The sequence below is a fragment of the Dromiciops gliroides genome, chromosome 4 (genome assembly GCF_019393635.1).
Source record: "Dromiciops gliroides isolate mDroGli1 chromosome 4, mDroGli1.pri, whole genome shotgun sequence".
In the NCBI taxonomy this organism is placed as follows: Eukaryota; Metazoa; Chordata; class Mammalia; order Microbiotheria; family Microbiotheriidae; genus Dromiciops; species Dromiciops gliroides.
In genome coordinates, this window is record NC_057864.1 from 177,824,045 (window position 1) to 177,839,193 (window position 15,149).

Sequence of the window (15,149 nt, forward strand, 5' to 3'; positions counted from 1 at the left end):
AGTAATTTTTATAATTTAAGACTTCATTTCTTTGTCCTTTATATGCTGATCATTCAACAGTGGTGGTAATGATTTAAAAATTCCGAAGAAACTTATGTTAGTTACTGTTAGCTTGCTGAAGAGAGTCAGAAAATATTTTAGACATTTAAGTTTTTGTGCCTTAAATGGGGAGAGAAAGCCCTGATTTATGAAGAGGACTTAAAGTCAAAGATTCTTGTTTGGAAAATTGGCCTGTGAGTACAGTTTGAAGGCATTGTGGTTGTGTAGCCATGAATGGATAAGGCTAAGGGATGACTTAGTTACTGCAAATAGATGAAGGTTTTGGATGAGCAGGATGCTAAGTAGTTCTGTATGTTTGTGGAAGACTGGAGATAATGGGATTCATGGTGTAAAGGAGAGTTTGGTTGATCATAAAAAAGAAAGGTATTTCTCAATCATTAAGGTGATTTTAAATACTGAACTGTGCTACTGAAGGAGGTTGTGGAATCTTCAGACCTTCAAGAAGTCAGGCTACCTTCTGTCCTAGACAGTTTGGACCCTTATCTTACTGAAAGCAGAGGGACTTGATCACATGCTCTCTAGAGGCCCCTCTCAATTTTGATTCTTTGACATTGTCTAAATCTTTTCCAAGAATCTGATTTGTTAGTCTGTGCAGACATTTTTTTTTGAATATTTATTGTTTCTAAGGTTGCATCATTAGTTTACACTTTATAAAGTATATCTAATCACTTTTCCTTAGGCTTATAGATTGCATAGAGGACTTGTGTCTGAGTTTAGTTTTTTTAAGTACTGTTTTGTTTTGGTCTGAGGTTTCCTTAATTTTTAAGGCATTTGATGCTAATTGTTTAAGGAGAAACTTTTGAAAGGCTTTGTGTCAATCCTATGAGGCCTAGTAACAGCTGAATTGTCTGCCTTCCTTAAAACAGTAAGAACTGATGATTCTTTGTGAGAAGGCATATGAGTTGGATTTGGCTTTCTAGCAGGTCTGTTTCTCTTTCTTCCCTCATAGGCCTATCAGCAGTCTGATTGGGCAGAAGACAACAGAGATGGAAGGTGTTCCAAACTTGGCAAAGGCCATCAATCTAAGGAGGTAAGCTCTGATTTTGAGCAGGCAGAGCAGGTAGCTCTTCCTGCCTTAACTTGACCCACCTGTTCTTTGGAAAGATGGGACCTCTCCCCCCCCCCCCACCCCTTAAGTCCCTCTCATTGTTATATACTGTTGTGGCAGGGTAATTTGAAAAGGAGGCAAAATTTTCTCTTGTGGTTATTCTCTGATGGGGAAACATGTTAGTTTCTATTTTCTACCCATTGTCTTCGCCATTCCTTTTAAAAAACTTTTGAGATGAATTGGTTTGTTTAGTTCTTCAGATAATCGTCGATATTTTATAAGTAGTGAATTAGACTTTTCAACTTCTGGTAGGTTGAATGAAGCTATAATTTTGTTTCTGCTTAATCTCAGGTACTTTATTTTGAAGAACAAGATAGTGAGATTCTGTAGGTCTTTCAATTTCAATCAGATTCTTTAGTGGTTTGAGTTTGTGTGGGAATTGTTCTGTTAGAAATCCTTTGTTTGCACTGCACTTTAGGTTTAATATATTAATTTAATGAAGCTAGCGGTCTTTCTTTATTGTAGGTATATTCAGCAGGAGTATCTCCTTTGGATTTTTTTTTTGTATCTTTGTATATGTTTTGAGATCTACTTCTGCTCCTGATTATAGGGAAGGGAGTAGGATGGGTGAAGGAGAGGAAGAGCTTTTTTAAAGATTAGAATTATCTTTATAGTCACAATTATAGTTCCTTAAATCAAGTACTCTTGATACGTAGATAAAAGAATAGCTTATTGAGTCATCTAAATCAGGACTTCCTAAACTTTTTCCACTTGCGACCCCTTTTCTCCCGAGAAATTTTTACACTACCCTGGGTATATAGGTATAAAAAATAGGTATACATAACCTTTTAATATTGCCAAATTTTTAGCGACCCCACATTCAGTTAAGAGATCCCATATGGGATTGTGACCCACAGTTTAAGAAGCTTTGATCCAAATTGTGATGCTTGGTGGTATTTTTAGATTCTTTTGATCAGAAAGCTAGAGACAACCAGAAATGTGCCCATTTTTCTGGAAAGAGTTTAATCTAGGTAACCTACTGGAAGTAGAACAGACATTAAAGTGCAAATCTGGGAGGGAATTAAAGATTTTCTGATTTTTCTTGTGAGTTTACCTGAATTCTTTTCATCACAGCCTTAATAGTTATAGAGTGATACTTCTTACTGTTGTTGCCCTATAAAAGATCAAATGGCTGTTAGGCCCATTGAGCTCTTAAGATAAATGATTCCTTAAGTGGTGCTACATTTGATCCCTAGTTGCTATTTCCTCCCAATTAATATGTATTAACCTCTTTCTTATAGGTTGGTACAATAACTACTAAGGTGTATGCATCTCTGTGTAGTGGTATAAAAACAAGAGATGAGTTTTTATCTACTTTTTAAAAGTAGGTAAGATATGAGTTTCCTATTTTTTTTTCCTAGACAGGGGAGCAGGAAACTTTGTTTATAATTGAGAGAGTAAAATGCTGTCATATTCAATCTTGTTTACCAAGATCTTTTTAGCCAAGGAATGTTGTCTACCTGCAGTTAAGTTTAGGGTGAGTATATAGTTGGTAGCTAGCTGAGTATTGAACTGTGGAATCTGACCTGGTGCTGTTGACACAAGTATTGGAATGCTGATCATCTGACTCCTGGAGTTTAATCAACTCTTGAGAACATTTGCACAGGGAAAAAAAGTTATATAACACGCCAAGTTAAGATTGAGGTGTCAAAATTTCCCTTTTTATTGGAAGTGAATTTCTGAATTTTGGGAACCCAGGTATTTCTAACCAGATATTCGAACTATAAAAGGAAGCCCCAGAAATAACTAATAAGTGGGCAGAATTCTGTGTGCCATAACTTTAAGCTTTTTTCCATGTTTCTTTTCTTGGAGAAGGTTGGCACTAGGAAACAGCCATTGATCACCTTATACATTTTTGTTAGGTGTTTTGGAACCACAGTGTTACAGATAAATGAGGTAAGCCATTGGAGCTTACATTTTCTTTGATATCATAAACATGAGATTTGCCTAATGAACCTTTCTGCAAAGAACAGGTATCTTCCCAAAGTAAGTACAGTTCCAAAATCTATCATTTCAAAAGAACCCTAGCTATATTAGTTAGCTGTGTGACATCAGGTAAGTTACCTGATCGCTCTTGAACTAGGTGATCTTTCAGGTTCTTTTCACAAGTAGAATTCCATAATTGGAAAAAAAAAATCTCCTTCCTCCCCATGATAGCTAAAATAAGGGAAACCAAGTTGTTACTACTTATGTAGATTAAAAGTTATTTTTTAGACATTCAGTTTCTTTGCTTCTATCTCCTGTTGTTGCAAAAAACTGACTTTGTTACCATCTGTTTTAAAACAGTTGGCACTGAGTAGGAAAACTTGGAGAACTCAGATTTGTTGTATAGAGTGGGTGGAGTCATTATTGAATCAAAGGCATTTTATTTTAAGATGCCAGTTTTGAATATCAGAATTTGTGTCCTAAGGATGTTTGGGGCATGTTCTGGGCTAAGGTAGCTCAAGCCAGGATGGTGATTCAGGCAGAGGGTTGAAATGTAATGGAACACTCATCTACTGTACAATTCAATAAGATACATTTATTTAGAAGAAGATTAAAAGGGGCAATTGAAATGGACTCACTGCTCCCTTCTACCTCTCTACTTGTTAATCTGGCAATGCTGGGTCAGAGAGCTGTCCCAAAGGGTCTTAGGAATTTGATTAAAATTCCAGCAACTGGCTCTCCGTAGTCTGGGATTTTTAAGTTTAAGGCAACGAGGAAGCAAACACTGGTGGCTCAAGCCCTCTTCCTCTGGACCAAGCAAATTCTAAAGACAAACTCCTGAAAGTGAGATAATCCTAGCCTAGTACAATAACCATGACTCCTGCCATATACTATCACTTGGTGGGAAGGTCCCCAAAATCCTCATTAGCTTCTGGGTCACAGTACCAGTGGCAGAACCTCTAACAGCCACTGAGACCTACCCTTTCCCACTCCACCTCCATTGTCAGGGTCATCTATAACCAAGAGGTAGTGAATCGCTGGCATGCAACTTATCCTGGGACCCAAGTTGATAATGGCACTTATTCCTTCCTGGCTGCCTACTGAGTGTTCTCTGTTCCACCAGCCAAAACCTTGCTTTCTCTGGGAGGAAGCTCTAGTAGGGGATTTAACAAATCTTTGTCCCTTTAGATGCCTCAATTCAGGGGCTGCCACCTTTTTTCTCTGGGGGATAGATGACTCCCCCTATAACCTTTATCCAGGCACTTAATATTGCCACCAAATCAACTAAGGGATCCCCTTTCTTCCCGTTGGATTTCCTGTAATTATTTAAAGACAGACCAAATCTTCTCAGAAAAAAAAGGTACCCTGATCAGAGATAATAAGTCTCCAGTTAGGAACTAGAGGTAGAGTGAATTCATTTGTATGGCGCCAGGTCCTCAAAACTCTCTATCTTAGCCAGCTAAAAAGGGACATTCCAGGGTCTTTAACTGCTTTAACTTGATTTGCAAAAGTAACTGTGGGTTCTCCAAATTGTGAGAACTGTGCAACCTCGAGAAGCTATGAAGTTGATCCAATTTGAGTATATCCTTCCTGACCCTTCTCTGTAAAAGCTTATTGGGGGGGGGGGCAGCTAGGTGGCACAGTGGATAAAGCACCAGCCCTGGATTTAGGAGGACCTGAGTTCAAATCCAGCCTCAGACAGTCCACCAGGGGAAACAACATGTGTACGAATAAGTGCAAAATATACCCAAAGTAAATATAAGCTAATTTCTAAGCATGTAAAAGAGACACTTGCAGCTGGAAAAATATGGAAAGGATTCATGTTGGAAATGATGCTTGAGCAGACAGAGCTTTGAAGGACGCAGAAATGAGGAGGAAATATATTTCAGGTCTTAGGGAATTTTCAAAGTCATGGAAAAGTGCAGTGTTATGTCCTACTTGAAGAATAACAAGAAGGCTGGCATGGCTACAGTAGAAGGTGCAGCTAGAACCAGATTCTGCAGAACTTTAAATGCTAAACACAGGAATTGGTATTTGATCCTAGAGGCAACAAAGAACCACTTGAGATTTTTGAGTGAGAGAGTGATATGATCAGATGTGTGCTTTAGGAATATCACTTTGGCTATGTGGAGGAATGAACTGGATGGGGAGACTTGAGGCAGGGACACCAGTTTGGAGGTTATTGCAGTAGCCCAGATGAAATATCATAAGGGCCTGAATTAGAGTGGTAGCCATTTAAGTACAGAAGAGGAAGTTGTGAGAAGTATTGTAGAGATAAACATGACCTTACTTGGTAACTAATGTGGTATAAGGGAGAATGAGGAATTGAGGATGGCACGGAGGTCTCACACATGAATGACTGATGGAATGGTGGCGCTCTTGATAAAACAAGGAAGTTTGAAAATGGGGTAGATTCTGGGAGAATGTGTTCTGTTTTGTACTTGATGAGTTTTAGGTTCCTATAAGATTATCAGTTCCAAATGTCTGAGATAGAGTTGATGTGGAACTGATCCTCAAGAGAAAAACTAAGGCTGGATATCTGTAGCTGACTACATTATTATTATTATTATTGTTATCATCATCATCATCATCATCATCATCATCATCATCATCATCATCATCATCATCATCATCATTATTTGCAGGGCAATGGGGGTTAAGTGACTTGCCCAAGGTCACACAGGTAGTAAGTTTCAAGTGTCTGAGGCCAAATTTGAACTCAGGTCCTCCTGAATCCAGGGCTGGTGCTTTATCCACTGTGCCACTTAGCTGCCCCCCTGACTACATTATTAAGATTGAGTATAGTGAAAGAATAGATTTGACAGAACAGAACCTTGGGGTATGCCCACAGTGGAGGGGGGAGGACATAATTGATGATCCGGCTAAGGAGAATGAGGAATAATCAGACAGATAGGAAGAAAACTGAGAGATGTCATTGTTGTGAAAACTCAGAGAGGAAAGAGTATCTGTGATGGCATCATATGCTTAATAGCATCAGATGCTATTGAGAGGTCAGGGAGAGTGAGGATTGAGAAAAGGCCACTGGATTTGGCAATTAAGATCTCAGTGGTGCGAGTTCACTCTTATTTCCTTTATAGTTACTCTCTTATCATTCTCTGTCTTCTCAGAGGAAGAATTCTCCAGAAATAGCTTTGTTCTTCCTGTCTGATGTAAATCTTAAACCCTTTGTCTTTCCCTAGACAGAAGAATATTCCTTCCTTTACTTTCTTTGCTAGCTCCTCTTCTGCCTTTGTCTTCAGACATAATTTAAAAAGAAAAAATCCTCTTCCTTTGACCCAGAGACCCATTCTAATATTCTGTTTCTCTCCTTCCTTTTGCTGCCTAACTCCAAAGAAATGTCTACCTTTATTTCCTAACATACTACTTCCCTCTCACCTGGCTTCTTTTACTACCATGCCATTGAAACTCCTTGAGCTAACTTTGTTGGTGATAGCCTCCCAGTCAGATCCATTGATCTTTTGGGTGTTAGTGCCCTCTTGCTTTTCTTTGTATTTAATACCATTGATCACCCCATAAATCAGACAATAAGTACGTACTTGACACTGTTCTGAGCTCTGGGGATGCAAAGAAAAGTAAAAACATTTAACATTCTTGAGGAGCTTACATTCTTCTAATAGAGTTGGGGGTATTTCTACGTAAATAGCTGCATATGGGCAGCTAGGTGATACAGTGGATAAAGCACCAGCCGTGGATTCATTCAGGAAGATCTGAATTCAGATCCGGCCTCAGACACTTGATCAACACTTACTAACTGTGTGACCCTGGGCAAGTCACTTAACCCTCATTGCCCCACCAAAAAACCCAAAACCGACCCCCCCAAAAAAACCCCCCCAAAACAAAAAAGTAAATAGCTGCATATAAGATGTCTAGAGAGTGTGTGATTGGGGAAGGCACTAACAGCTGGTGGGACCTTGATAGGCTTCTTACAGAAGCTGGCATTTGAAGCTGAATCTTGAAGAAAATCAGAGACTCTAAAAAGTGGAGATGAGGGAGAACATTCCCTTTCAGTGGCATGAGGGCCAGTCATTGAAAGGGCATGGAGGGGCAGCTAGGTGGCGCAGTGGATAGAGCACCGGCCCTGGATACAGGAGGACCTGAGTTCAAATCCAGCCTCAGACACTTAACACATACTAGCTGTGTGACCCTGGGCAAGTCACTTAACCCCAATTGCCTCACCAAAAAAAAAAAAAGGGCATGGAGATGGAAGGTAGAATGTTTTGTGTGAGGAACAGGAAATCAAGAGAGCAGTGTGGCTGGACTTTAGTTAAGGAGAGGATTGAAGTGTGAGAAGACTGGAAAGGAAAGAAGCAGCAGGTTGAGAAGGACTTTAAATGCCAAACGGTGGAGTTCATAGATGATCCCAGAGGTAATGAAGAACCGCTGAAGTTTGGATAAGGTCAGAACTACACTATAGGAAGGTTAGGTTGGCAGCTGTATGGAGGATGAATTAGAATAGACAATGGAGGCAGGGAGACCACTTAGGGGACACTATTTTAAGAAGTGATGAGTCTGAATGAGGGTGGTGTCTGTGTGGGTAGGGAGAAGGTGCAATGTATATCCAAGATGTGGAGAAATCGATGGCAAAATTTGGCTACCAATTGGATATATGGAGTGAGTAAGAGTGTTAAAGTGAGTGAGTAAGAGTGATACTGAAGTGGCAAACATGGGTGATTGGAAGCATGATGATGCCTTGAACAGTAATGGGGAAATTGAGAAGGTGAAAGATAGTTTGGGGGTGCAAGGGAAAGGGAATGAGGTCTGTTTTGGACAGTTTGAAATGTTCAGCAGACTATTGATAATGCAGGACTTCAGCTCAAGAAAAGTCTTGAAGTGGGCTGCATTTATAGGTCTGGAAATTATGTGTGGAGAGATGATAATTCAACTCTTGGGAGCTAGAGAGATCAATAAGTGAGAAAGTATAAAAAGAGAAGAGAACAAGGCCCAGGACAGATCTTTGGGAGATACCTGCAGTGAGGAGCGGGAGGACATGAATGAAATCTAGTAAAGGAGACTGAGAAGGAGCAATCAGGTAGGAGGAAAACCAAGAGAGGGTTGAGAAAGGAAGAAACCAAGCATTTTTAAAGTTCCTACTATGTTCCAGGCACTGTTTTTTTTTTTTAAACAATCTTTTTTTTTTTTTTTTGGCCGGGCAATGGGGGTTAAGTGACTTGCCCAGGGTCACACAGCTACTAAGTGTCAAGTGTCTGAGCTCAGATTTGAACTCAGTACTCCTGAATCCAGGGCCAGTGCTTTATCCACTGCACCACCTAGCTGCCCCAGGCACTGTTTTAATCACTACAAATATCTCATTTGGTCCTCATAGCAACCTTAGGAACTAGATGCTATTATTATCCCCATTTTGGGATTGAAGAAACTGAGGCAGAGAGCAGTTAAGTGATTTGCCCATGCTTACCTAGCTGCTAAGTGTCTAAGGCTAGAATTGATCTCAGATCTTTCTGACTCTAGGCACAGCAGTCTATCCACTGTGGTCAGCAATGCCAGATGCTGCCAAAAGATCAAGGGATGAGAATGGAGAAAAGACCAGTAGAATTTGGTAGTTAAGATCATTCGTAGCTTTGGAGAAAGAATAGTTTCAGTTGAGTAATGATGAAGTCAGAAGCCAGATTGCCAAAGGTTTGGAAAGGAAGTAGAAGCACTGAGTTCAGTTGGTTGAGTAGAGTACCTTCTTGAAATCTTTCATCTCTTCGTTTTCATGACATTCTTGTTTTTATTTTCCTCTTAACCTTCTGTTTTTCTGTCTCCTTCAGTAACCTTTTTTTTGATCCTTGCTTTAAGCATAAATACTTGCCATTTTATGTTCTTGGTGTTTTCTTCATTCCTCCATTAGTCTTTCAGCTCTCTACTTTGGAGAGTTCATCTGTTCTTTATTAGCTATCACTTGTTATGTCAAATTTGTAATGCCTGACCTCTGCATAGGTTTAGTCCTATAATTTTAGCTACTTATGACACCTTTCTAATTGGATTTCTTGCCATCACTTTAAACTTAGCTTAACCTAAGACTGAACTTAAAACCTCTTTGTCTGGAGAGCAATTTGGAATTATGCCCAAAGAGTTATAAAGCTACCCCATGCTCTTTGATGAAACAATACCACTATTAGGTCATTTCCCAAAATGATTAGGGAAAAAGGAAAAGAACCTATATGTTCTAAAATATTTAGCAGCTCTCTTTGTGGTGGTAAAGAACTGGAAATTGCAGGCATACCCATCAGTTGGGAATGGCTAAACAAGTGGTGTATGATCATGATGGAATACCACTGTGCTATAAGAAATGATGAGCTCAATGATTTTAGAAAAACAGGGAAAGATTTGCATGAAATAATGAAGAGGAATATGAGCAGAACCAAGAGAACACTGTATATAGTAACAGAAGATTGTTTTAAGAACAACTTTGAGCTGCCAAGTTATTTTGACTATTATAAATACCCAAATTGACTAAAAGGGACCTATGAAGGAAGATGCTATCTGTATCCAGAGAAAGAACTGAAGTGTGTATAGTATGTGTTGAATATTAAAATATAGTTTTTGTATCTGCCTGTCTCCTACAAACAGATCAGAGAAATGTTTAATCTCTCCTACAAAATTAATAAAATGGATCAGAGAAATTATATCTTATAATATCTCCTACAAACGAACCAGATCAGAGAACATGATGCCTGTCCTCCTATGAAACAGAACAGAGACAGACAGAAAAAACGAAATATCAAAAATTTTTTTTTTTTGGTGAGGAAATTGGGGTTAAGTGACTTGCCCAAGGTCACACAGCTAGTAAGTGTTAAGTGTCTGAGGCCGGATTTGAACTCATATACTCTTGAATCCAGGGCCAGTGCTCTATCCACTGCGCCATCTAGCTGCCCCATATCAATTTAATATTTTGTTGTCCCAAGAAGAAAGAGAACATGATCATGTGGAGACTTCTGTCCTAAGAGAGAAGCTCGGGGAACTCCCCATTTTTGAGTGCATATATGGTTGTAGTCCATTGATTACAGGGCGTTGTCAGTTTCAATAATATGATATAGAAATCAACCCAAAAGCAAAAAGCAGTTTAACAATTTCAGTTATAACAAGTATGGAGGGAATACAGAAGCATCATGATAAGACTACAGGATTCCAAAAAAGGTTTGGCAAGGATAAGGATGCCCAGATGTTACCATAAGATAGGGCCTTACTATCCTGAGGGAAAAGAAGTCACTAGGGAGAGTCTTTTATCTGCTAGCTATCTGGATTCAGGTTTGGAGTTCAGTTGAAGGACATTTTTCTCCTGTTAATCCAGAGTTTCATAAAAAATACTTTTGGATAATAAGGTACCTCCATCAAATCCAGGTGATCCATATATTCATATTAACATATATGTGTGTGTGTGTATGTGTGTGTGTGTGTCTGTCTGTCTAATGGTAGCACTCTAGGTCAGGGGAGACAGGAAAAGGTTACATGACAGCTTTATTATATTTAAAAGGAAAGGAAAGTTGTACATAATAAATTTGCAGTTTCATGTGCAGTCCTCTTTTTCTGTTCTACTTTGTTATGGAAATGCTTGTTTTACTTAAGTTCAGAATAAAAACAGACAAAACCCCCAAAACCTCTCTGTTTTCCATACTGGCTCCCTTTCTCATCTTCCTCATTTTGAAACAATGATACTACCATTCGCCCAGTATTCCATCCTCTTAGACACTTAATTCAACAACATTTATCAGGTCTTCACTCAAATGTTTCTCAGATTTGTATCCTTTTCATTGCACTGCTCATACAGGCTGTTAGCATTATGTCTGGGTTACCACTACTAAATGTTTCCTTGGCTCAAGTCTCTTCTTCAACACATCTGACATATTGTTGCCGGATTAATCTTTTATCTTATGCTCCTCCTAACTTATTTATTTATTTTTTTAGTAAGGCAATTGGGGTTAAGTGACTTGCCCAGGGTCACACAGCTAGTAAGTGTTAAGTGTCTGAGGTCGGATCCGAACTCAGGTCCTCCTGAATCCAGGGCCGGTGCTCCATCCACTGCGCCATCTAGCTGCCCCCTCCTAACTTATTAAACTTCTCTCCCACTACCCCAAAACACTAAACTTCTCCTGCCAAGCCTCTCTGTGGTGTCCCTTCTGTTATGCCTACGTTTCCCTCTATCCTTATGCTAATGTAATTTGTATTTCCTGTCACCTTGAATACTCTTCTTACCTGCCAGGTTTGGTTTTTTTTTTTTTTTTACATTTGTTTTTTGTTTTGTTTCTGGTGGGGCAATGGGGGTTAAGTGACTTGCCCAGGGTCACACAGCTAGTAAGTGTCAAGTGTCTGAGGCCGGATTTGAACTCAGGTACTCCTGAATCCAGGGCCGGTGCTTTATCCACTGTGCCACCTAGCTGCCCCACCTGCCAGGTTTTTAAAAATACTGCTTGATCTCCATCTTGATCAGGAAAACCTTTTCTGATTGCCCTACCCCACATTGATTTCTCCACTCTCTGAGCTTTACTATAGCACTTGGCTTGTAACATGTATCTTATGTAATGATATTTGTTTATATATGCTTGTTAGCTTGCATTTTTTTCACTAATTGTTTTGTGTGAGTACATCTTATCTTCCTGGCTAGATTGAAAACCATAGTTTATCTTTTATGGCCCCAAAGTGCTTCGTATAATGCTTTGTGTATACATGTCTGAGCAGTTCTTGTTAAGTTGACCCCACTTGGAATATTCCATTTTAGGAAAGGGTACTTGATAATTTTGTTAAGAATATTTTTTGGGGCAGCTAGGTGGCGCAGTGGATAGAGCACCGGCCCTGGACTCAGGAGTACCTGAGTTCAAATCCGGCCTTAGACACTTAATACTTACTAGCTGTGTGACCCTGGGCAAGTCACTTAACCCCAATTGCCTCACTTTAAAAAAAAAAAAAAGAATGTTTTTTTCTTATTGAAAATAAACGAAATAAAGTTAGACATTTTGCCAGGATATTTATTTTCTTTATAGGTCTTTCTTTGAATAGTGCAAATGCTTAATAGAATATTCCTTTGGTTTAGTTTTTTCCTTTAAACTTTGTTTTAGAGAAACATTTCACAGTATTAGTCGGACCAAAGTACAATGCATTTACCAAAAGGCATCAGCAGAGGGAGCCAAATCTGTGAGAGGATTAAGTACAAAGAGTAAATCATGAAAAGAAAAAAGCTTGTAAAAAAGTTTTGATACTTTCACATATCATTACATAGTGAAAATAGATGACTTTCTGGTGTTCATAATATTATTTGGTTTTTGAGTTAGGACAGAAAGGTCTCTATGAGGATTTTAAAGAATGGTTTGATAAAACATGGGTTTTTTCAGAGGTGTTAAGTATATGGCAAAGCCAACTACTTATTTTATACCAAATTACATTAAGAAAATGAATCCTAAGCAATAATTTTTAAAACTAGTTTTCTCTCTCAAATTTTGAATTGATTAAGAATGAAGACATTAGATCACTCAGTTCTTCGTGGAAATCAATTAGAATATTGGGCCCTAGAGATGAGTAGGGGTTGATTGGTAAACCTGATTTCTGACTTCAGGGCTGGCTTTTTTCCAGGTAAATTTTGTATGATTTGGTGATATTGATCTGACTCTGTCTTTCCCCATTTCAGTTAGCAGACTCGAAGAGCGAGAATCAGAGTTGAAGAAAGAATATAATGCGCTACATCAAAGGCACACAGAGGTAAGTCTCTAGGCTCCTGTTATGCCATTATTTAAACAAAGAAATTCACCCTAGTTTATATTAAAACCCCTTTGAAATTTAGAATAGCTTATTTTCTGGGAAACAGTTGAATCTTATTGTATTTATCTGTTAACACTTCATCAGATGTTTGTATGCCTCTGATTAATGGCACTTGCTTAAAAAAGAACTACTTGCTTCATTGGGCAGGCTAAGTAAAAATGTATATGGGAAGAGTGTGGTAAAAAAGAGTGGCACCATAATTTATTTTGTTACCAGTATTCATAAAAGAGGAGGATGGACTGGTAAAATATTTGTTAGCTCATAAATTTATGATACAAATTTTTGCCTGATAAATTTGTTCCGCTAAGTGAAAATGTCTCTAAAAAAAGTTATAGAGAAATAATGTGTACTTTGACATGAGATTTGATGTTTTGTATCTTAGCTTATATAGTCACATATATTGGTCAGGATCATGAAACATCACAGAATTTGGTGTTCAGTGCTGTATATGGAAAAGTGTCTATGAGAAGGCTAGAATCATCGAGCGTAGAGAAAAATAGAGGCAGCACACTCAGCTACCTTTTTTTTTTTTTAGTGAGGCAATTGGGGTTAAGTGACTTGCCCAGAGTCTCATAGCTAGTAAGTATTAAGTGCCTGAGGTCGGATTTGAACTCAGGAACTCCTGACTCCAGGGCCGGAGCTCTCTCCACCATGCCACCTAGCTGCCCTCAACTACCTTTTCAAGGAAGGGGATAAGCATTTTTTATAGTACCTGCTATGTGCTGGGCACTGTGCTAAATGCTTTTATAAATATTGTCTCATTTGATCCTCACAACCACCTTGCAAGATAGGTGCTATTATTGTCCACATTTTACAGTTGAAGAAAGTGAGACAAACAGTGATTAAGGAGATTTGAACTCAGGTCTTCTGACTCTGGGGCAGCTAGATGATGAAGTGGATAGAGTGCTGTGCGTGGAGTTAGGAAGACTCATCTTCCTGAATTCAAAACCAGCCTTAGACACTTAATTAGTTGTGTGATCCTGGGCAAGTCACTTAACCCTATTTGCCTCAGTTCCTCATCTGTAAAATGAGCTAGAGAAGGAAATGGCAAACCATTCCAGTATTTTTGCCATGTGATCCCTAAATGGGATCACAAAGAGTTGGACAAGACTGACATGACTGAACAACAACAACGAACTTTCTGACTCCACACCCAAGGGCTGTGTTTAAAAATGCCCATATTTTTATGATGAACTTTTGGGTGAATTTCAGGGCTGCTGAATTCATTGTTCAAGTGTCATAGAGGTTACAGTATTGATTTTGGTGCCTAGCTCAGTGTCCTAGACGCATAGTAACCTTTCAACAATGTCTGTTGATTGGGGCCTTTTCTGCAACTTGGGACCTTGGAGAGCTACCCAGAGCACTGTGAGCCTAAGAGACTTGGACAGGGTCATACTGCCAGCATGGGTTGGGGTGGCTTGTGGGTTCCTTTCTTCTTGGCTTTAGGCCAGCCCTCTACTCAATTGCACTGCTCTGCTTTATTAAAAAATATATCAGATAACCTATATCAGATTGCCTGCTGTCTAGGGGAGGGGGGAGGGAGGGGAGGGATGGAGAAAAATCTGAAATTGTAAAGCTTGTATAAACAAAAGTTGAGAACTATCTTTACATGTAACGGAAAAAATAAAATACCTTATACATTAAAAAAATATATCAGAGAAATATGTTCATATACTGGGGTAAATTAAAATTGGCTACTTGCTACTTGCATGGCTTTGGGCAAGTCACTTGCCCTCTCTGGGCCTCAATTTCGTCATCTGTACAATAAAGAAGTTAATTAGATGAACTGTTAGGTTCTTTCCAATTCTAAATCAATCATATTATGGCCTAATGCAACTTATTCTTGAGTGCTGTTATGGCATTTCTATGATATGCTTAAAAATGATGGATAGTATCCTTTCAGTATGTGTAAAATAGGTGTATTGTTGAAATGTTTTCTGAAAAGTGAAATGCTCTATATATTTGATCCCATTTGTCCATTGATATGCTCAATTAAATTGAAATTATTACTCTACAGAAGAATGTTGTCTCAACTTTGGTACCTCTACTCTGTAGAAAGTTATGAAAGTTTTCTTATAATTTGTTTAATTCTTTTAGAGAACTGTAGAATCAAGGGAAATTAAAAAAATAATCAGATGGGATTATTTTTATTTTGCTTTCCATAAATGAGACTGAAAGTGGTCAGAATTAAAAATTTAGAATTAAATATTAGTCAGAAACTAACTACCCATGGTTGAAAGTAACAAGTTGATGGAATAATGGTCTTTTTATCTCTACCTCCTCT

The 15,149-nt window shown here is 38.7% G+C and overlaps 1 protein-coding gene across 11 annotated transcripts in view; it reads left to right on the forward strand.

Moving 5' to 3' along the window:
• SPAG9 (sperm associated antigen 9) overlaps window positions 1–15,149 on the forward strand; it is a 149,585-nt gene that overhangs the window by 41,833 nt on the left and 92,603 nt on the right. For 10 of the 11 annotated variants that reach the window (XM_043962930.1, XM_043962934.1, XM_043962933.1 and 7 more), the window contains exon 3: window positions 12,735–12,805. In XM_043962930.1, coding sequence (XP_043818865.1) covers window positions 12,735–12,805 — 71 coding nt within the window. Of the gene's footprint in view, window positions 1–1,072; window positions 1,091–12,734; window positions 12,806–15,149 lie in introns of those variants that run through there. The other variant, XM_043962945.1, reaches the window with a different exon arrangement.